Below are 19,610 nucleotides of genomic sequence, written 5' to 3'. Positions count from 1 at the left end.
GCGATCAGCGCCACGCTGAAGCCCAGACCTGGACATTGCAGGAAAAAAAAAAAAAGAACGTGCCAAACTAAAGAATGATGACGTTATTAACCACGGAGGCGTCAACAGCACATTCACAAACGGTTAGATTTGTCGTCGGGTGTATTCAGCATTTGCCTACTCAGCTGACAAAAAAAGAGCATGCTTGACTTTCACAAAATGAAGTTCCGCTGGGTAGCCTTCTAGGTACTTTTGTTTTCTGAACTTTCACAAATGGTTAATGTAAAAAAAAAAATTTTTTTTAGGTTGCATAAGGGTCACCAAGTTTGGAAAACGGACGGTACTTTTGGAAACGAGATATTCTCTGTTGGCAGCAGCAACTGTTCGCACAGTGCGGCCATTCAAGTGACTTTCAAGTTTTTGATCTTATTTTCTCTGTATGACCGTCGTTACGTTAGGACAATGTGTCATCACCTACATGATGCGCATCTTCATCCTTTTTGTGCCTCTTGGTCACGTCAGCTGTGATTCGGGGGTTCAATGACGTGATGGACAAAAAGGATGAAAAGACAATGAAGGAGTGAATGTAAAGGGAGGCGCCATAACTTCTGGCTCGGTACGCTCGCATTCCTAAACAACCAACTGATGATGGGAGCGGCCCGATTCGCAGCCAATTCAACCAGTCTCATTGTATATGTTAATTATGTTGCCTGTGAAAAGAATGAATCTTTTGTTTGTGAAGATGAACAGGTTGAACGGGGAGGCAGGATTTTTGGTCTCGTGGCAGACAACTGGTTGTTGGAGAGGCGCTTGTCTGCATCCTGGCGACGACGCTATGCAAGATCCCACCGGGTTGTCACAAGGCTTTTCCACACAGCAACGACGAGGCGCTCTAAAGCAGCCATGCCAGCGTGTAGCCCCTGTCCACACACTGGCTCTCGCATCGGATTTTTTTAGTCCTTATCGCATTTTCTTTTCCCCTTGCTACGCTTATACCTTCTCACCATAATGTGTGCGCACACTCACAGCTGATGACAAGGCACTCTAAAGCAGCCACAGCATCTGGCTGTCAAGTCCTGCTTTTTTTTCTGCCCCCCACCCTCTCCCACCCCCTCCATTTTTCTCCCAGGGTGGCGTTTTAGTGCGGGGCACCTAAAAAAAAAAAGGAATGAAAAAAATCTGAATACCAGAAATCCTGAAAAGCAATTTAACGTGATATTTTCACAATTGTGGTGTGCATAGGTCTCCGTCTTTGCAGGGGGTTTTCTGGAGCTATTTTTGTCACGTTGTGCCCGAAGCGATGGAATTATTGCTTCGTGCACAACAAAATAACTGAAAGGTGAATCCCCGAAATAGCAGACGCAAAAGAGATTTTGTCAGAGAACAAAAGGAGTCCTTAATGACGAACACAAAATACCCGACGGATAAGATAAGATAAGATATCCTTTATTCGTCCCACAATGGGGAAATTTACAGCAATGGAGAATAACAAAAAACGCTGGTCAAAATAAGGACCAGGGATAGAATAAAGGGAACAACAGAAAACGCTTGCGGAAAACAAATGGCAAGGAAGCTCTGATTAGACGATTATATAAATTTTGTACGTCATAGGAATAATGGCGCGTAATAACAGCCACAAAGCTAAGAGGCAACAAATAATCCAAATAGTCATTTGAGCGAGAGAATATTGGCGCGGCGTGGAATTCTCCGGCACTGAGTAGACTGCCAGAGCGTTCAAATAAAGGCTGAGCAATTCACTGCCAAATGGGTGACAGGTGTGTAAACGGCAGGCAGAAAGCCCGCCCCCTGCTGGCAAACACGGGACGTGACCATTTTCAAACATTGACTATGTATTCAGAAACAAAAATGTGAATTTACTTTCCACCGAGTAAAATAAATACATTGACGGAATCCCTTTTGATTCTCAGAAATGCGTCTTGTGTAACAACAACATACAAAGAATTTAAAAAAAATACATTGTCAACATTAAAACGATCACTTTGATTTGTTACATTCAAAGAAAAATGTCTACTGGCACCAATGACTCATATCCACTTTATTCAAGACAGGAATCCGAACACGTGTTGGCGTCACATCAATAAATATTGAAAGTCGGTGTTCACCTTACCTGTCGGACGGCACCGCAGCTTGGATGTGCTGCGCTTACGTCTGCGTGTGCGTGCGTCTCATGACTACAAGAGTAAACATTACAGTCGTGACGATGATGTCATCCCGGAAGTCCACACACTGCTGAAGGATAGTGTTACACATAAGCACACACGCACGTGCACACACACACAAGTTTACAGAATTATTTTCATCATATTTTCATGTGAAGGCAGCAAATTAAAGGGCCACGGGCCAGTTGTGTACGGCCATTGTCAGTTTCTCATTTGACGCAATTCCTGTTTGTATCCGTGGCTAAGAACAATAAAGCACCGCAAATAAAAGTCAGAGGACAATTGACCGCTTCGCCAGTCAACTGCAGAGCACATACCAAAGACAAACAACACTTTGGTTGCACATCTCCACTCGACTCGGCTCCATTTCTCGAGCGCTTTAAAACAACCACCGCTGTACACAACGTGCTGCACATGGCGCCAACTTTATTCAGACAACAACAAAGAACAAAGCAATGAATTCATCACCAAGATAGTAGAAAGCACAAAAACAGTCAAATAAAAAGTAATCCTCATCCATCCATCCATTTTCTGAACCGCTCAATCCTCACTAGGGTCGCGGGGGGTGCTGGAGCCTATCCCAGCCGTCTTCGGGCAGTAGGCGGGGGACACCCTGGATTAGTTGCCAGCCAATCGCAGGGCACACAGAGACGAACAACCATCCACGCTCACACTCACACCTAGGGACAATTTAGAGTGTTCAATCAGCCTGCCATGCATGTTTTTGGAATGTGGGAGGAAACCGGAGCACCCGGAGAAAACCCACGCAGGCCCGGGGAGAACATGCAAACTCCACACAGGGAGGCCGGAGCTGGAATCGAACCCGGTACCTCTGCACTGTGAAGCCGACGTGCTAACCAACGGACTACCGGGCCGCCTAGCAATCCTCATGCTGAGTCAAAAGCCAAAGAATAAAAATAAGTTTCAAAAAATGGGCAGTGAAGAGCCTTGCCGAGCGTTCAGTGGGAGAGAGCGACCGGCAACGGAAAAGGCTTGATCCCTCAGTACCTCGAAGAGCGTCTGGTCAGGTGCGAAGAAGCTCAGAGAGGTAAGGCGGGGTAAGACCATTTCAAGATTTGAAAAAAAAAAAAAGGAACCAGTTGAAGGGATGCCGGGGTAGAAGTTACATGCTCCCTCTGACGAGTACTAGTCAAGAAGCCAGCGGCAGCATTCTGGACCAACTGGAGACGCTTGATGGAGGATTGGCAGACTTCAAAGTGCGTTACAGTAATCCAAGCGAGATGTGACTGAGGCATGAATAACTGTTTCAAAGAGAGGCTTGCTCACTGGAACGCCGAAGCCCAAGTTCAAACCATTTTGACTTTCTTCCCAAATCGTGGTGGTGGCGTTGAGGGCGGCCAAAAAGAGGAGAATTGCGTCCGTGTCCAAATATTTGGCCTCAAATCTAATTTCATGTTGTAAATATCATACACAGGGCGGCCTGGTAGTCCAGTGGTTAGCACGTCGGCTTCACAGTGCAGAGGTACCGGGTTCGATTCCAGCTCCGGCCTCCCTGTGTGGAGTTTGCATGTTCTCCCCGGGCCTGCGTGGCTTTTCTCCGGGTGCTCCGGTTTCCTCCCACATTCCAAAAATATGCATAGCAGGCTGATTGAACACTCTAAATTGTCCCTAGGTGTGAGTGTGAGCGTGGATGGTTGTTCGTCTCTGTGTGCCCTGTGATTGGCTGGCAACCGATTCAGGGTGTCCCCCGCCTACTGCCCGGAGACGGCTGGGATGGGCTCCAGCACCCCCTGCGACCCTAGTGAGGATCAAGCGGTACTGAAGATGAATGAATGAATGAATGAATATCATACACAACCTAATGACACTGAAGACAAGCTCCTCATCACAACACCCGTTTGTGATCGACGCTCGTCAATGGAGCTATTCATTGATTCCCGATCGTGCTTGCGAGAAGGCACATGATGGCAATGGAAACATCCTCTCTCATAACCATGGTAACCAACATCAGGCGCCATTCAGCGGTCACCCTTCCTGAACTTGTGAATTCCTCCGCAACGGTGAAAGTCAGGAAAGCGACCAAACCGTTTTGCTTGTTGTTGGTGAGAGGGTGAATCGTCACCAGGCAGTAACAAGGAGCTCATGCTCGATAGCAGGGTGCATTTTCGTCTCATCCAAAAGAAATTGAAAATATCTCAACCATGATCTGAACACGTCATCATCATCATCATCATCAAGTGTTCACTGCCAGCCTCGCACGCATACTAGAAGGATTCTTTCAGCAGCCTGCTGACTCTTCGGTTTTTCTCCTCTAGTGTTTGTTAAAACATTATTCCATCACAGCAGTCTAGACACACACACACACACATTCCTGCACTTGTGGCACAGTGAGGACCGAGTAAAAAGGCCAACAAAGCGAGGACCACCCTTTCTGCTTGACACACACACACACACACACACACACACACACACACATCTCTCTCTATGTATAACCCACACAGAAGTGCAGCTCTCTGACACTGTCACTAAATGTGTGTGAGCAAAGCTAACACAAACCCGCACACACGCGCTCGCACACACACACATTTAATGACAGCTTATTTCTGGAGCGTCTCCCATAGCGACCAGTTTGAGTTTGGTCGCCACGGTGATAGGGCTGCAAAGCAGACGGCGAAAGAGCGAGACAGAGAAAGCCAACAGAGGAGAAAAAAAACTCTCCGGTGGACTCGACTCAAGAGTTCAAAGGTCACTCTTAGCCTCGGGGCTCCATTCAGTGGACTCTCTTTTTTGGACGGTGAACAGCCACGAGAGTAACAAGTCGAGTTGCATTGACTGAGGTCTTTTTTTTTTTTTTAAATAAATTATATTCTGCCACTCTACGTTCTGGTAGTCATGCTAGCAAGCTGCTTGCTTTTTCTTTTGCTTATCAATGTCTCGAACCCTTTTAAATGTACTTTTTTTGTGGATCATGTTGAGTTAGCTTGCTTGTGAATTGGGACTCCAATTAAAGATGCCTTGAGCAAAACAAAAATCAAAATCTATCAGAGCATCACAAACTATTAGCAGTGGACGGCTGATAACGACGGATGAAATCACACACACGAGACAATTCGACAATTGCGCTGTGACCGCTGACAGCGCACAAGCCGCAAGAACAGTCGGCAGCATTTCATGCGATTTGCAAAGACGAACAGTGAAAACTCAACGAGCTGGAGGTCTTTTCTTTCACTGGCACGCCACAACTCTCCATCGCCATGGCGACCAAACCTTCCAAGTCACTCACACTGAGCCCTTCGTTCCTCTCACCTTTACCGCAACAAAAGGCCCCCCCGGGGGGGTCTGAACGCTTTTATTATGAAATGCGGGTCCCCACTTCCTCGCATCTGACCACCTTGAAACACTGAAAGCAAACGTGACTTGTTTTGTTGAATGCTCAACTAAAAACAATTAGCGCTCATTTAAGACGTTTTTTTTTTTTTTAATGTTTCAATGGGATTAAAACTACGATAGGAAATGCTCACGCGCAGCCGTGCGGAGTGAAAGAATGCCTGGGAACAGAACGTCAGTGGGGAGCAGTTATTCATTTGCTAATTTCATCAACAATGCAACAATACATTCTCATTAGTGATGCGGTTAAAGGGGTGTGTGTGTGTGTGTGTGTGTGTGTGTGTGTGTGAGAGTAAAAGGGGGCGCACTGCAGGAACATTCCTGCAAGTGGCGATATTATCTGCGCTTCTTCGTCTTGTGCTGCGCTGTCGGCGACCGCTCACTTCGCTGCATGATTTATGTGTTGCCTGTAATGCTTCTCCCATCCCAAAATCGGAATCTTCTTGCAGTTCTTCTCATTTACTCAAAGTCCTCCAGGACGGGTTCGTGTCCGGTGTCCTTGAGGAAGTGCAGCAGGTCTTGGGGCCTAATCCCCATTGTGGCGCTATTAGTCATGGGGTGAAAATAGACCATGTCGTGGCCCCCTTCCAGCAGGTCTCGGTCCAAGACCAAGGTGACGCTACAGTCCTTGTCGAAGAGCAGAGCCAGAGCCGTGGCGCATCCCTGGCCCACCTGAACCACACGCGGCAACATTACAGCTTTAGGTTGAGCTGGCCTAGGCCTGTCACGAGCTAATATAGATTTCTTTATGGATTATTCCATCAATTAATTGCCTCAGAATTGACTGATTTAAAAAAAATCTGGGCGGCCCGGTAGTCCAGTGGTTAGCACATCGGCTTCACAGTGCAGAGGTACCGGGTTCGATTCCAGCTCCGGCCTCCCTGTGTGGAGTTTGCATGTTCTCCCCGGGCCTGCGTGGGTTTTCTCCGGGTGCTCCGGTTTCCTCCCACATTCCAAAAAACATGCGTGGCAGGCTAATTGAACACTCTAAATTGTCCCGAGGTGTGAGTGTGAATGGTTGTTCGTTTCTGTGTGCCCTGCGATTGGCTGGCAACCAATTCAGGGTGTCCCCCGCCTACTGCCCGAAGACAGCTGGGATAGGCTACCGCACGCCCCGCGACCCTAGTGAGGATCAAGCGGCTCGGAAGATGAATGAATGAATGAATGAATGAATAAAAAAATCTGATTCGTTTTTTTTAGACATTTGCGATGTGAGTGAGTTACTTTTGGACTACCGATTAATGTGAAGGGCATTTTTGGCCTACCGTAACGCTCTCTTACAAATAACTTATGCTACCAATGTAGCAGCTGTGGGTAACGTTGGCTCGTTTACAGTGCTAAAGCTAGCGCAAGTGTGCCATTTTGTACCATGGCCTGTTCGGCCCAGCATCAGTGAACTTCGGGTGGCTCAACACAATGACTTGGTGGCCTCAGACCATCGGGCCAAATTAATATCGGAGCCTGCGTGTTTCTTCAAATAGGAGGACCAAGCCAAATTATAAACCAGAAGAGGAGCAAGACAAGGGCATATAGCTATTAGTTGGTTGTGTCACCTTAAGTTTGTCCAGCATGGTGGCCTCGTCTGCAAAGCGAAGGTTCCCGCTGCCCACCGACAGCTTCTTGGCCAGCTCATTCAGGTTCACCTGTATAGGAATAGAGAGGGTGGTCCTCGTTAGAGTCAACTGTCTGTAGTCCACTCAAAATTGCAGCAGTAATTGAGGTAGTAGAGATGAGAAAACGGATGCTGGACGATGCTCCGGGCCTCACCTGTCGGTCGTGACGCGTCGACACCAACCACAAAGTTTTCTTCTTTTTGTCTTTGAGGAAAAGGTTCTTGGAGACGGCGCCGCTCACGTCCTGGAGGTGAGGCATCATCGCTTCCACTGTGAAAACCTCACAAACAGAAGGAGGACAAATGTGAACACAAACTAATCATTGGCTAGAATCGTGTATAAAGGCGCATGAAGTTTTTTTTGTTTGTTTCTCACACTTCACAAGCAATTTATAGGCAACACGGGGCGATAGTGCTTGGCAAGTCTGATGTTGTGGCGCCCCCTGCTGGAGACGGCTCGTCAGAAGGCGCAAACGTGTACCAAAGTTCAGTGTTACGAGTAATGCAAGTATAAACCTCAAGAGGAGTTCTAATTTCATAAACTTGTCACAAATGTATTGTCTTAAATGTTGGTCGTGTTGTCAAACGTGAATAAGGGTTTAATCTGACAGTAGGCAGGCAAATACTAAACGTTAACATTTTATTGACGTTCCATTGCTTGGTTCTTCCTACTTAATATACGTGCGTTTGTTTATTTCATCAACCGCATTGACAAATGAACAATACGTTGTTTGATTTGGGGAATTTTGCAGTTCTCTGCCACGTTGAATGATTGTGTGTGTGCCTTGTTACCGGCGGGTGTTCCACGCAGGTCGTCTGGATGTTTAAAGATTCCAAACGTTTCTCCAGTTCTGCCCGAAGCTCCTCCGACATCTTAAATATAACTTTTTATTCAAGTAAATGTGTTTAAAAAGGACGACAGTCAGAAAACCGCTTGCTCAGCTGCCTCGCTCCCTCTTCCTTGCTGTCAATGTTTTCTTGTTCATTTGGCGACTGCAGCGCTCTCTTTGCTATGTACTGCCACCCACTGGAGACTTTCTGCAAACGCTTCTCGTTGAACCCCGCGTGAACTAACCGAAAAAGCGCCAGAGTGCACTTTGACGTCAATTCCAGTCGACAGCAGAGGATGTTAAAACGGCTTGGTCCACCGATGCACTATTGATCAAATTACCATGTTTATATTACTGGGGGTACACATAACATATTATTGCCTCAAAAAGTTTGACTTGTTCATTTAATTTTGTTTTCCCGAACCTCTCCTTCCTGCTCAAAAGATGTCCGCTCTCTTTGTTGTGATTGCTGTTTTTCTCGATTGAAAACGCCCCCGCCCCAGATAAATAAATAAAAATCACATTTTAAGCGGACATACACCCTTGATATCTTTTTTGTTCTTTTTTTTTGTCGCACGGTTTGATGAGAACATGCGGCCCCGTTCCACTTCCACCTGAATGGAAACCAGGCTCACTTACGACATCGACCCACTTTGGCGGGGTCGGCGCGTCTGTCGACGAAGCTGGCAACCTTTTAGCAAATGAACAGCAGATAAATGTCGTGTGATTTGGGTCGATTGAGGGGAGGCGGCAAAATGGGAGGGGGAAAAAAAGGTCACTGCAAATGTCCCTCAATAATGGATACGAGACCAAGAATAAAACATCGCCGATCGAGGTTGTTGTGGGTGTAGAATCGATTTTTTCCAAATCTTGATCTTGGGCTGTATGTTCTTTTCATCATTTCAATAAACAATTTTCCTTCCTATGACCAAATGTCTTCAATTCGTTTGTTTGTAACTGCCTTTGAATGTCATATTTTCACTGTTAATTTTGTTGTCTGCTCTTGGGTGCATGCAAAATGGTTGGTACATCCTGGCACTTTAGATCCCAGATCCCTCTGGTGTATTGTGACAATAATGACACTCCTTGCATTGGCATAAATGCCATTTGCGGAATGGTGGGGTGGCACCCAAGCGCCCTCTAGTGGCCAGATCCCCTCCACTGGTAGCCTGCTATAATGGCTGAAATGACTCGACTGCACACACAACCCATGTTGTTTTGTGTTTTTTTGTTACTGTAAAGTGTCCTTGGGTCTCTTGAAAGGCGCTTATAAATAAAATGTTTTATATTAATAAATAATAATGTTATTATTATTATTATTATTATTACAATGGAGTCCACAATGACCTTCGAGTGACTCCGTCTCCCAGCTGTCAATCACCGTGTCCTACATTCCAGTCTACTCACGTCCAAGCAATGATGAACTGGCATCCACGGTTACCGTGGCGACCATACCTACACCAAGGTGAGGCAGATTATCGCTCCATCTCAGACGAGCGTGACCGTTCGGCGTCCCGAGGTCATTTCAATGTTGCGTAAAGAACCATCAATTTAGGATTTGGACAGCTTTCGCCTATTTGCGTGCGTTTATTGAATCTCTATGTGGCATGCCCTGCCTAACAAGGAGGAAACGTTGCAGTTGATTTTGTATCATCGTCAAATGTCTCATTGTGTGTGGTGAATCGGTACAATCATCATTTCACTCTTTATCCCCGTGACAGTGCCTCTGGTGGTTGTCTTTTGTAAATGCGTGGCCTACGGGCGTGCATGTGTCGGTGGAGCACATTGGAAGGTGTTCCTAATGAAGCGGCTCGCTCGCTCGCTTTGTTTTGGTTTGATTCCAGCTTTTTTGTCCTCATCTCCTAATGGCCTGTGCTGCTTTGACACAGTGAGCCACCGACACAGCTCCCCCTGCCCGCCAGCACACAGACTTGTGCGCGTGCGTGTTTGCGTGCGTTTATAGTCGCCTCATATAAAGTCCACCCGGGTGGAGGTGAAGTCTTTTTTCTATCGAAGGATTCCTGTCTTGTCATGAAGATGCTGATGGAAGGCTTGTCTTGTTTTTGTCTGTGAACTTGGTGTATATTAAATATAACTTTTTTTTTTCTACTCCGCCATTTGGAACGTGAGCGTTTTGGAGTCTCTTCATCATCTTTGGGGCATCTTCAGGTAAAGTCAGACTTGGAGCTCAACGAAAAACTGCCTTGATTTGCAACTTTCTTTCGAGTCATCAAATAAAATCTCCTTTTTGGTTCGCAAAAGTGAAGAGATGCAATTTCGGGAGGAAAATGCCCAAGGGCTGAATGAAATCGTGTGGAAATGTGGAATGATGAGAAATGATGTGGAAAGCTCTGACCAGGTTGAAGTTGGGAGGTTTGAATCAAGAAATGTGGAAGTTGGAGCTGAAAATGCAAAAAATGGTTCATTTCTGTCTTTTATTTTGCCACAATAGGACATTTCAGTCATGGGAATGCAGTCTGGGGGGTTTAAAGTGGGAATGATTTGAATTAGTCCAGAAAATGTGGATATCGGAGGTAAATTTATATATTTATAAACAATGCTGAATTCAGGGCATTTATTCGGAGCATTTGGAGAAACGGAATATGGTAAGAAGTCGGAAATTGGAATGGTACTAAACAACATGGGGATTGTTATTTAGAGAATGGGGGGGTCATTTGGGAATGGGACTTGGTAGCAAAAAGCCAGATGAACATGTTGAAGTTTCAATGGTGTGAATTTGGTCTAGAAATGTTCTCAACGCGTGTGTTTGTGTGTGTTACCAGGCTGCCCCAGACAGCTACCGGGACTCGCCGTCGCCGCCACTGAGCAAGGAAGAGGTATTGCAACACCGAACAGCAAGAAAAATGAAACTTGATCCCTGTCATCATAATCACGTCACGTTAGCTGAGCGTGGAACTGTTGCTTCTTCAGCATTGACGGAGGCAAATGCAAATGCAAAAAAAACCCAAAAACGGATTGAGATCGCGGATTGTTTTCAGAGCAGGAAAACACCAATAATCAGAAAAAAAAAATCATTATGCGTGCATATATGTTTGTGTTCATGTGCGCTTCCATGTTGGAGAGAGTGTGTTGCGCGAGTTTGTGCGCGCGCCACTGCGCGAGTTGGCGTGTTTTCGTGCGGGTGTGTAAAGTGGTGTAAGTCGGTGTATGCAAATAATGATCTGTGCGCGCGTGTGTAATGAAAGGTAAAAGATGCGCATAGACTTGAGCGTCGCACGTGTTGACTGCGCAGTGGGCGCCAGGAGGAGGCGGAGGAGGAGAGCGAGAGGACAATGAGCGCCACGCGCCACCACCACGCCTTTGTCTCCCGCAACATCACCGGCGGGAGCCACGCCTGGACCGCCGCCACCCTCACCGGCTCCGGCTCCGGCTCCGACTTGGGCTCCCCCGCCGACGCGTTCGGGCCCTCCGAGCTGCAGAGCGCCGCCGAAGCGTCGCCGACGGTAAGTCCGACTTTGCGCTCCCGAACTCCGTCGACAATGAGCGTCATTTAAGGCTCGCCCACTTTTTCGACGTCGCGCGTGAGCGGACAAGGAAAAACGAATGCATGAAAGTGATCAAGAGATGTCCGTATTCACTTCGGCTGATAAATAACACGAGTTTTACACGTTTTCACGAAAGCAATGAGACTGATGTAGAATGTGGAAGTGAGCCTGACCGGTGACGCCAGAACACCAACACGCGTCAAACAGGTGTTCGATTTTTGGATTGGCACCTGAACATTGAATCGACACGATTAAAAGCTTGAGATCAAAGAGATGCATGATGTTATCGACACAATCAGTGGATGGGAGCGAGCTCTGCGGCACATATCGATCACATGAAGGGAAACTTTCATGACCTACTTTACTGTGGACGCTGCATGCACGGCCATCCGTCAGCACGAAACACACTCGACTTTACTTTAGTAGTACTTGAACATACGATCATTTGAAGAAAAGTCTAGAAACAGGGTGCGTGACTACGTGCAGGGGGATTGCAAATTTGGGGCATTTCCAAAGGCTTCTCTGTCCAAAACGCAACCAGTCCTACCAGGAAAATATGAAAGCAAGTCTTGGGAGTGCCTTTAAGACTTGGATCAAATGATCTGGACTTGTCCAAGAATGCCACTGACAGACCTGGAACTCTTTTCAGACTTGGGTCAAATGACCTGCAAGGTAGCAGCTGTCAACTGGCAATGGAGGACATGCGCCGACGGGAAAATGGGACTGAAAAGCCCACAAAAACAAACAAAAACTTTTTGTAAGACTCGGCTCTTGTGATGTGGTCACGGCTTCAAATCCGACTGGAAAATAGTTTCCTTGTTTCATAAAATTTGAATGAGAAGTCTTTTTCATGGAAGGGATGGTGCCTCTGATGTCAATGTCAAGGCTACTGATGTCTTAAGGACTTTGGATTGGACGCTTTGAGACCCCAAAAAGCAGGCAGAGAGGAGCAGGGTGTATTTAAAGAAGTGTATTGATAAAACACAGAAAACTAAATCCAAAACAAAGTCATGACAACAAAACGAATCCAAAGTAACAAACAAACACCATGGCCGAAACTAAAAAAAACTCTCAATAACATAATGACCAACAGGTGTGCAGCTGCAGGCGTAGCCCTACAGCGCCACCTGTTGGTCCCAAACCGAATCATGACAGAGAGCATGTAAGCGAGCCATGTTACACAATCGACCCCGAGCGCGACCCACTTTGCACCCACATCATCGATTGAAAGCAGACGTCGAATTGTTAGTCAAGAGTTCGCGGCGCCACTGTGATGGACAACCAATAGCCGTGATAGCATTAGCATGTTAGCATGTTGAGACTCCGAGACCGGGCTCAGTGATAATATTAGCATCTGTTGCATTGCACTTCGAAGCCGTCTTTTTCTGGCTCATTTGGGACAGTCCCCGAGAAGGAGTTTGAGTTTTGGTTGAGCGAGGGAGGAGGGGGGGGCAAGCATTTGTCAGAAGGATGATAAACAACCATACCAAGAGGGCCCTTGCATGCGATGGGCGACAACTCGCGCCGTCAACTTTGTTTTGAGAAAATGTTCTTATCTCCAAAATTCATTCCATCCCCTCGGTTCAGCTTTCATCCTTTCACATTCCCACTTGGGAATTCTGGGAAAAGGAAACTCTCGCAGAGAGACTTTTTTTTTTTTAATTAAGTGGTCCATTATTCCCGCAGGAGGAACTTCTCCTCTGTCCGACCTCCATTTTAGTTCATTGTAGCTGAAATGGAGACAAGAGACGGGCGGCTTGGATTTTTGGCTGAAAAGATAGCGACTCCGCATCATTCATTCATCGCCGATTAGCCAGACCGGGGTAACGGGAAGACTTCCCACTGTGCCGAATGTTCGTGTGATTACATCAAGGAGCGCCTCATTTCCATTCATCTCGGATAAATGGCAAGGCGGCTTGCAAGGAAGCGGCTCGCTAATAACATGTTTAGTACTCATCACGGGCCCGGGACTCCGACCTCGTTGAACGTTCCAGCCCCGTTTGATAATCGCAGCGGACAGTTTCATAAGTATAGCAATCCCAATGACTCATAATGGACGTGTGGACCAAATTTCACGCGGTCACAGTTATCCACTTCAGGTGAATGGCCCATCTCGTCCTCCAGGTGGCGATGGCACCTCGGGCCGCCCAGCCGTTCCCCACCGTGGACGTGCCCGACCACGCCCACTACACCATCGGCTCCACCATCCTCGCCATCGGCATCACGGGAATAATCGGCAACTTCCTGGTTATCTATGCTTTCAGCAGGTGGGACGCCACGAAATACGGTCCCGGCGACGACACACACGACCATCCATTTTTTTGTGTGTGTGTGTGTGTTCAGGAGCCGCAGCCTGCGCACGCCGCCCAACATGTTCATCATCAACTTGGCCGTCACTGACCTGCTGATGTGTGTCACTCAGGCGCCCGTCTTCTTCACCAGCAGCATGCATAAGAGGTGGATCTTTGGCGAGAAAGGTACGCACGGATACACCAACAATGGACGAAAAGTGAAAAAATGGTCGAAATATGCGAGATGGAGCAAATATGTGCGACATGAAAAAAAAAAAATAGGTGTCGCTTTGACGTAACGCGTGCTCGGTCTTGACGTGTCTTTTGCGTGGCAGCGTGCGAGCTGTACGCCTTTTGCGGCGCCCTGTTTGGAATCTGCTCCATGATGACGCTGACGGTGATCACCGTGGACCGCTACTTTGTCATCACGCGACCCCTGACCTCCATGGGTGTGTTGTCGCGCAAACGGGCACTCGCCATCCTGGCGGCGGCGTGGGCGTATTCTCTGGGGTGGAGCCTGCCGCCCTTCTTCGGATGGAGTGAGCACGCACGCACGCACGCACATGTGTCATTCATTCATTCATCTTCCGAGCCGCTTGATCCTCACTAGGGTCGCGTGGGGGTGCTGGAGCCTATCCCAGTTGTCTTCGGGCAGTAGGCGGGGGAATCGGTTGCCAGCCAATCGCAGGGCACACAGAAACGAACAACCATTCGCACTCACACTCACACCTAGGGACAATTTAGAGCGCCCAATCAGCCTGCCACGCATGTTTTTTGGAATGTGGGAGGAAACCGGAGCACCCGGAGAAAACCCACGCAGGCCCGGGGAGAACATGCAAACTCCACACAGGGAGGCCGGAGCTGGAATCGAACCCGGTACCTCTGCACTGTGAAGCCGACGTGCTAACCACTGGACTACCGGGCCCATGTGCGGCCATGCTAAAGAAATTACATAGATGATCTAATTGATAAATGCTACAAACTGTACAAGATGGTCTGGAGGTTTTTGGGGGTGTGTGTGGGGGGTGAGAAAATACGCACAACTGTACAATATTGAAAAAAACTCACCAAATGAAAAAAAAAAGGACACTGACATCAGAATTGGAAAGAATGGTCATCAAAATGGCAAAAGTAAAATTGCAAATGCAATTGAACTGACGACCTTTGACCCCCGCAAAAATGACCCCCCCCAAAAAAAAAATTCAAACATTGACAAGAATTATGAGATTATTAAAAAAGGGATAAAAGTGGTTGTGGCGCTTTGGCAAAATTGACACACTTGACAATGAGCTGCATCCCAACTACAATGTGTGTGTGTGTGTGTGTGTGTGTGTGTGTGTGTGTGTGTGTGCGTGTGTGTGCGTGTGCATGTGCGTGTGCGTGTGCGTCAGGCGCGTACGTGCCCGAGGGCCTGCTGACGTCGTGCACGTGGGACTACATGACGTTCACGCCGTCGGTGCGAGCGTACACCATGCTGCTGTTCACCTTCGTCTTCTTCCTGCCGCTCCTCGTCATCGTCTACTGTTACGTCTTCATCTTCAGGGCCATACGCAACACCAACAAGTCAGTTGCCAGTCGTTTCGGTTTTTTGGGATTCCTCCCGAAATAAACATCCCATCCAATCGAATATTATGCCAGTTGATTTTTGAATAATAATTCTTGCTTCAGGGCGGCACGGTAGACCAGTGGTTAGCACGTCTGCTTCACAGTGCAGAGGTACCGGGTTCGATTCCAGCTCCGGCCTCCCTGTGTGGAGTTTGCATGTTCTCCCAGGGCCTGCGTGGGTTTTCTCCGGGTGCTCCGGTTTCCTCCCACATTCCAAAAACATGCGTGGCAGGCTGATTGGACGCTCTAAATTGTCCCTAGGTGTGAGTGTGAGCGTGGATGGTTGTTTGTGTCTGTCTGCCCTGCGATTGGCTGGCAACCGGTTCAGGGTGTCCCCCGCCTACTGCCCGAAGACGGCTGGGATAGGCTCCAGCACCCCCCGCGACCCTAGTGAGGATCAAGCGGCTCGGAAAATGGATGGATGAATGAATGAATTCTTGCTTCGTTGAAAAATTCTCATTGTGGGTGCGTGCGTGTGGTTTGTAGGGCGGTGGGCAAGATGGGCGGCAGCGGCGTGCACGCCCACGTGACCTCTCGCGACTCCACCAAGTCCTTCCAGCGGCTCCAGAACGAGTGGAAGACGGCCAAGATTGCGCTCATCGTCATCTTGCTCTACGTGGTCTCTTGGTCGCCGTACTCCACCGTGGCGCTCACCGCCTTCGCCGGGTAAAACCAACGCCGGCGGGCCCTTTTTTGGGGGGGTTCAGGAAAAAGCGAGATACTCGGTTGCGGTCGGCGGGCGTGCTAACCTTGTTGTTGTCTTGTGTGCAGGTACGCTGACATGTTGACACCCTACATGAACTCGGTGCCCGCCGTCATCGCCAAGGCCTCGGCCATCCACAACCCCATCATCTACGCCATCACGCACCCCAAGTACAGGTAGGAGAGTCCACACCTGACCGAGTTTGAGCTTCGTTGGCCGCATTCTTTCCGGCGGTCGATGACTCGATCCCCCGCTAGGCTACGACTGTTAACCTAAATGCTAACTGGGCCGGAGAAGAACACACACACGCACGCACAAATACGACACGTGCAAGTCACATCGTTGTAGGATGAAAAGGGTTTAAAACGTGCTCAGCGTCACTTTGCTGATTAAAGTTTGGCACCGTGAAGCGATCCGAAGCTCATTTTACACGGCAGCCACCGTCCGTTTTCCAGAGCGCTTATCCTTGACACTTGACTTTGGTCCGAATGACTCAACTCCACTCACCTCGATTTCTCGGGCACTCGAAAACAACCACTGCTGTATACAAAGTGCTGTACGTGGAGCAAAAATAATTCATACAGCACTGGTGTCAAACCTAAGGCCCGGGGGCCAGATGTGGCCCGCCACGTCATTTTAAGTGGCCCGCGAAAGCAAATCAAAAATGACACCTTCCATGATACTTGCTAAAATGTGTACCAAGGATGTCACATTTTCCTATGTAATAAATTGGTGATCTATTGGAAGCATTTTCTTGTTACTAACCCCCCCCCTCATTATGATTACTTAAAAAATAGTTGAATAAAATCTTGACTTCTTTATGTAGTTCAGTCATCACGGCCTTCCATGGGAAACGGTAATTATAATGTGGCCCACGACAAAAATGAGTTTGACACCCCTGCCATATAACAACAAATAATAACCCCGCCCCCCCAAAAAACAATCACTTGATAACAACGACAAGAGAAAGCAGTAAAATTGTGTGTGTGTGTGTTGTTCAGGGTGGCCTTGGCCAAGTACATCCCGTGTCTCGGCACTCTTCTGTGCGTGCGTCCTACGGACCTTCGCTCGGCCAGCAGCAGTTTCGTGTCCACGCGGCGCTCCACCGTCACCAGCCAGACCTCCGACATCAGCGTACACTTCCGACGACGCAGCAAGAGTCGCCTCTCCTCCGTCTCCGACAGCGAATCGGTGAGCCAACCATTTGTCCCGTAGCGGTCCCAAGTCCTCAGCGGGGGAGACACGGAAGTCTCTCCAGTTTGGAGGCTTTTCGGTTTGGATGTGCCTGGCATGTTTCCGACATCCGGGAGGCATGCTAACCGGATGCCCGAGCCGCCTCATCTCCGGCTCTTCTCCCATTCGTAAGGAGAGCCCGTAAACCCTGCGGAGGAATCTCAACTCAACTCAAGTGTATTTGGAGAGCACTTTAAAACAACCACCGCCGTATACAAAGTTTTGTACGTGGGGGAAACAGGAAGTCATTAACTCCGCCTTCACCATGACACAACAATGCAGAGTCCGCAAGATGGGGAGACAATCCGCATGTTGAGCTGCCAACTCATTCTTCCCTTCATTGAACAAGACCCATTCAAAGTCCTCCGCTTGACCCGTAGAATGTCCCCCCCTCACCCCCCCAGGGTTTAACAGACACGGAGGCGGACCTGACCAGTCTGAGCTCCCGGCCCGCCAGCCGCCAGGTGTCCAGTGACATCGGCAAGGACACGGCGGAATTGCCCGAATTCAAACCGTCGTCCAGCTTCAAGGGGAAAATGAAGAATCACGACTCGGGGATCTTTGAGAGGGTCAGCCGGCGATAACTATCGTGTTGTTGACGTCACTGTTTGTTTGGGAGAAACCTTTTGACCTCCATCTTTGTGCGTTTGTTTGTCCTGGCGTAGACGTCTTTTGACACGGACATTTCCATGATTGGCATCGGCGAACGCGGCAGCATTCCTAACGTGAGTATCGAACAGCACCACGACGGGAATCAACGTCCCCTTTGTCAGATCATCTATCCTATTTAAGATAAGATAAGAAAACCTTTATTGGTCTCACAATGGAGAAATTCCCAATTCACAGCAGCAAAGTTATGAAAGTAAGAAGTAGAACAACAAAATATAGGAGCTGCTGGAAAGGCAGCCACTCTCGCGGCGCCATTTTGAAGTCAAAATAACAAAAAAAAACATAAGACAACACATAGGACACAGACAGTCGTTCAATCTTCACCAATTTTCTGCATACACTTTGTTGTCTGAAGCAGTTCTAGATGAAAGAGGAGAGGATCAAAGTGTCCTTTCTCCAGTGGATCAGAGACGTCATGCTGAAAATGTGCACACGTCTGCTACAAGCTAAGTTTTGAAAGCAAACACAAAGCTGTAGCATCCATTGACGAAAAGAGATTAGTTCACTTCTCCTGTCCCACGTGATCCGCTTCAAACTCCAAGCCGCGACTCCCAGCTCCAAATCCGCATTTGAAGGCACTCTTACTTCGGACCGCCGAGAATTACCACCATGCGTCTTCTCTGACTCGCTTGTGCTCAATTTTCATTCCAACGAGTTGACAATGAGTTCGCAAATGAGTAACCTACCTTGTAAAAAAAAAATTTTTTAAATCAGATAGTGACGCTTACCGTTTGCGTTGTACACGTTTTGTCCACCGGCAGAGTGGCGACTTGGGAGACGCTCACGCCAGCAGAAGCGTGCTAAGTCGTATCCCGAGCATCGTCATTACCGCGGAGTCCAGCCCCTTCCTCCCCATCGGAGGCAGCGGCTCACGCCACACCCGGGCCAAGGCCACCTACAGCAGCACGGGGGCCGGCTCTGGATGAAGCACCAGATCCGGATTCCGCTTTCCATCGGAATCTTCGAAACGCGCACACACACGCACATACACTATGACAAAAACATGGAAATTTGCTTCGTGTTCGATGACCCTCTTAAATAGCGAGCACGCTCCATATGCATGTACATGTAACGTTATTTTTTTTGTTGTGTGTATTTGTTGCTGTTGGTTTTGTGGGGTTCTTGTCTCAGTGATTACAGTCGAACCTCGTTTCGGCGTACCCCTTTTTACAATGTTTCCGCCGCTAAAACATTCAAATTTCAAAGCACTGGTGTCAAATTGTTCATTTTCCATTTCCTGATTTGGCTTACAACAAACACCATCGTCATGTAAAAACTTCATGAGAACGACCAGATTTTCCCTACAAAATAGGCCTTTGTGACAACGAAGGATTGAAGCAAGGATTGGGACTGTTTTATCCTCACGAGAGTCAAGAGTTTAATTGACTTTTCATAACCTTTCATTCCTAAAATGTGAACTACAACATCGTGTATTACACACTTACTATCCCTCATGTAAAATCACATTTAATATGTTGATTTTTAGATCTACTGTATATCTACGTTCACATCACTATTTGATTTTATTTTTATGAATAAAAAAAAAAAAAAAAACAGCCTTGTTTGCTCCCAGTTCAGCCATTACGATGATGCTTTATTTCTGTGTTATAGTCCAAATCTAAAGACATGAACACAATGTGGACATGCAGGCTTC

The 19,610-nt window shown here is 47.8% G+C and overlaps 2 protein-coding genes across 4 annotated transcripts; one reads left to right on the top strand and one right to left on the bottom strand.

Moving 5' to 3' along the window:
- Nucleotides 1–5,682: 5,682 nt before the first annotated feature.
- On the bottom strand, nucleotides 5,683–8,126 carry LOC127609849 (prolyl-tRNA synthetase associated domain-containing protein 1-like). Of its 2 annotated transcripts, none has more exons than XM_052079388.1 (4): nucleotides 7,912–8,126; nucleotides 7,275–7,400; nucleotides 7,061–7,150; nucleotides 5,683–6,179 (listed from the first exon to the last, which is right to left on the bottom strand). In XM_052079388.1, exons 1-4 carry the CDS (start codon nucleotides 7,990–7,992, stop codon nucleotides 5,967–5,969), a joined length of 510 nt encoding a protein of 169 aa, XP_051935348.1. In that variant the 5' UTR covers nucleotides 7,993–8,126; the 3' UTR covers nucleotides 5,683–5,966. The 2 variants fall into 2 exon arrangements, with proteins under 2 accessions (XP_051935348.1, XP_051935349.1); XM_052079389.1 differs by having other exon boundaries at nucleotides 7,275–7,390; nucleotides 7,912–8,114.
- Nucleotides 8,127–9,101: 975 nt separating this feature from the next.
- LOC127609848 (melanopsin-A-like) lies at nucleotides 9,102–19,503 on the top strand. 2 transcript variants are annotated; one of them, XM_052079386.1, is made up of 14 exons: nucleotides 9,102–9,161; nucleotides 9,286–9,414; nucleotides 10,733–10,786; nucleotides 11,203–11,413; nucleotides 13,580–13,722; nucleotides 13,799–13,932; nucleotides 14,082–14,285; nucleotides 15,138–15,309; nucleotides 15,838–16,017; nucleotides 16,123–16,230; nucleotides 17,056–17,245; nucleotides 17,692–17,856; nucleotides 17,953–18,012; nucleotides 18,718–19,503. In XM_052079386.1, exons 4-14 carry the CDS (start codon nucleotides 11,243–11,245, stop codon nucleotides 18,880–18,882), a joined length of 1,692 nt encoding a protein of 563 aa, XP_051935346.1. In that variant the 5' UTR covers nucleotides 9,102–9,161; nucleotides 9,286–9,414; nucleotides 10,733–10,786; nucleotides 11,203–11,242; the 3' UTR covers nucleotides 18,883–19,503. The 2 variants fall into 2 exon arrangements, with proteins under 2 accessions (XP_051935346.1, XP_051935347.1); XM_052079387.1 differs by lacking the exon at nucleotides 10,733–10,786.
- Nucleotides 19,504–19,610: the final 107 nt, after the last annotated feature.

The sequence above is a fragment of the Hippocampus zosterae genome, chromosome 11, assembly GCF_025434085.1.
Source record: "Hippocampus zosterae strain Florida chromosome 11, ASM2543408v3, whole genome shotgun sequence".
Lineage (NCBI taxonomy): Eukaryota > Metazoa > Chordata > Actinopteri > Syngnathiformes > Syngnathidae > Hippocampus > Hippocampus zosterae.
This window is presented reverse-complemented; position numbering and strand designations above follow the sequence as displayed.

Bases quoted from the DNA above. Each gene is read 5' to 3' on its own strand.
- LOC127609849 (XM_052079388.1), bottom strand. From the start codon at position 7,992: ATGTCGGAGGAGCTTCGGGCAGAACTGGAGAAACGTTTGGAATCTTTA. The intron at 7,401-7,911 runs GTAACAAGGCAC...TCTGTTTGTGAG, and splicing joins CCTGCGTGGAACACCCGCCG to GTTTTCACAGTGGAAGCGAT. The intron at 6,180-7,060 runs GTGACACAACCA...CGTGTGGTTCAG, and splicing joins CCATGCTGGACAAACTTAAG to GTGGGCCAGGGATGCGCCAC.
- LOC127609848 (XM_052079387.1), top strand. From the start codon at position 11,243: ATGAGCGCCACGCGCCACCACCACGCCTTTGTCTCCCGCAACATCACC. The intron at 14,286-15,137 runs GTGAGCACGCAC...CGTGTGCGTCAG, and splicing joins GCCGCCCTTCTTCGGATGGA to GCGCGTACGTGCCCGAGGGC. The intron at 18,013-18,717 runs GTGAGTATCGAA...GTCCACCGGCAG, and splicing joins AACGCGGCAGCATTCCTAAC to AGTGGCGACTTGGGAGACGC.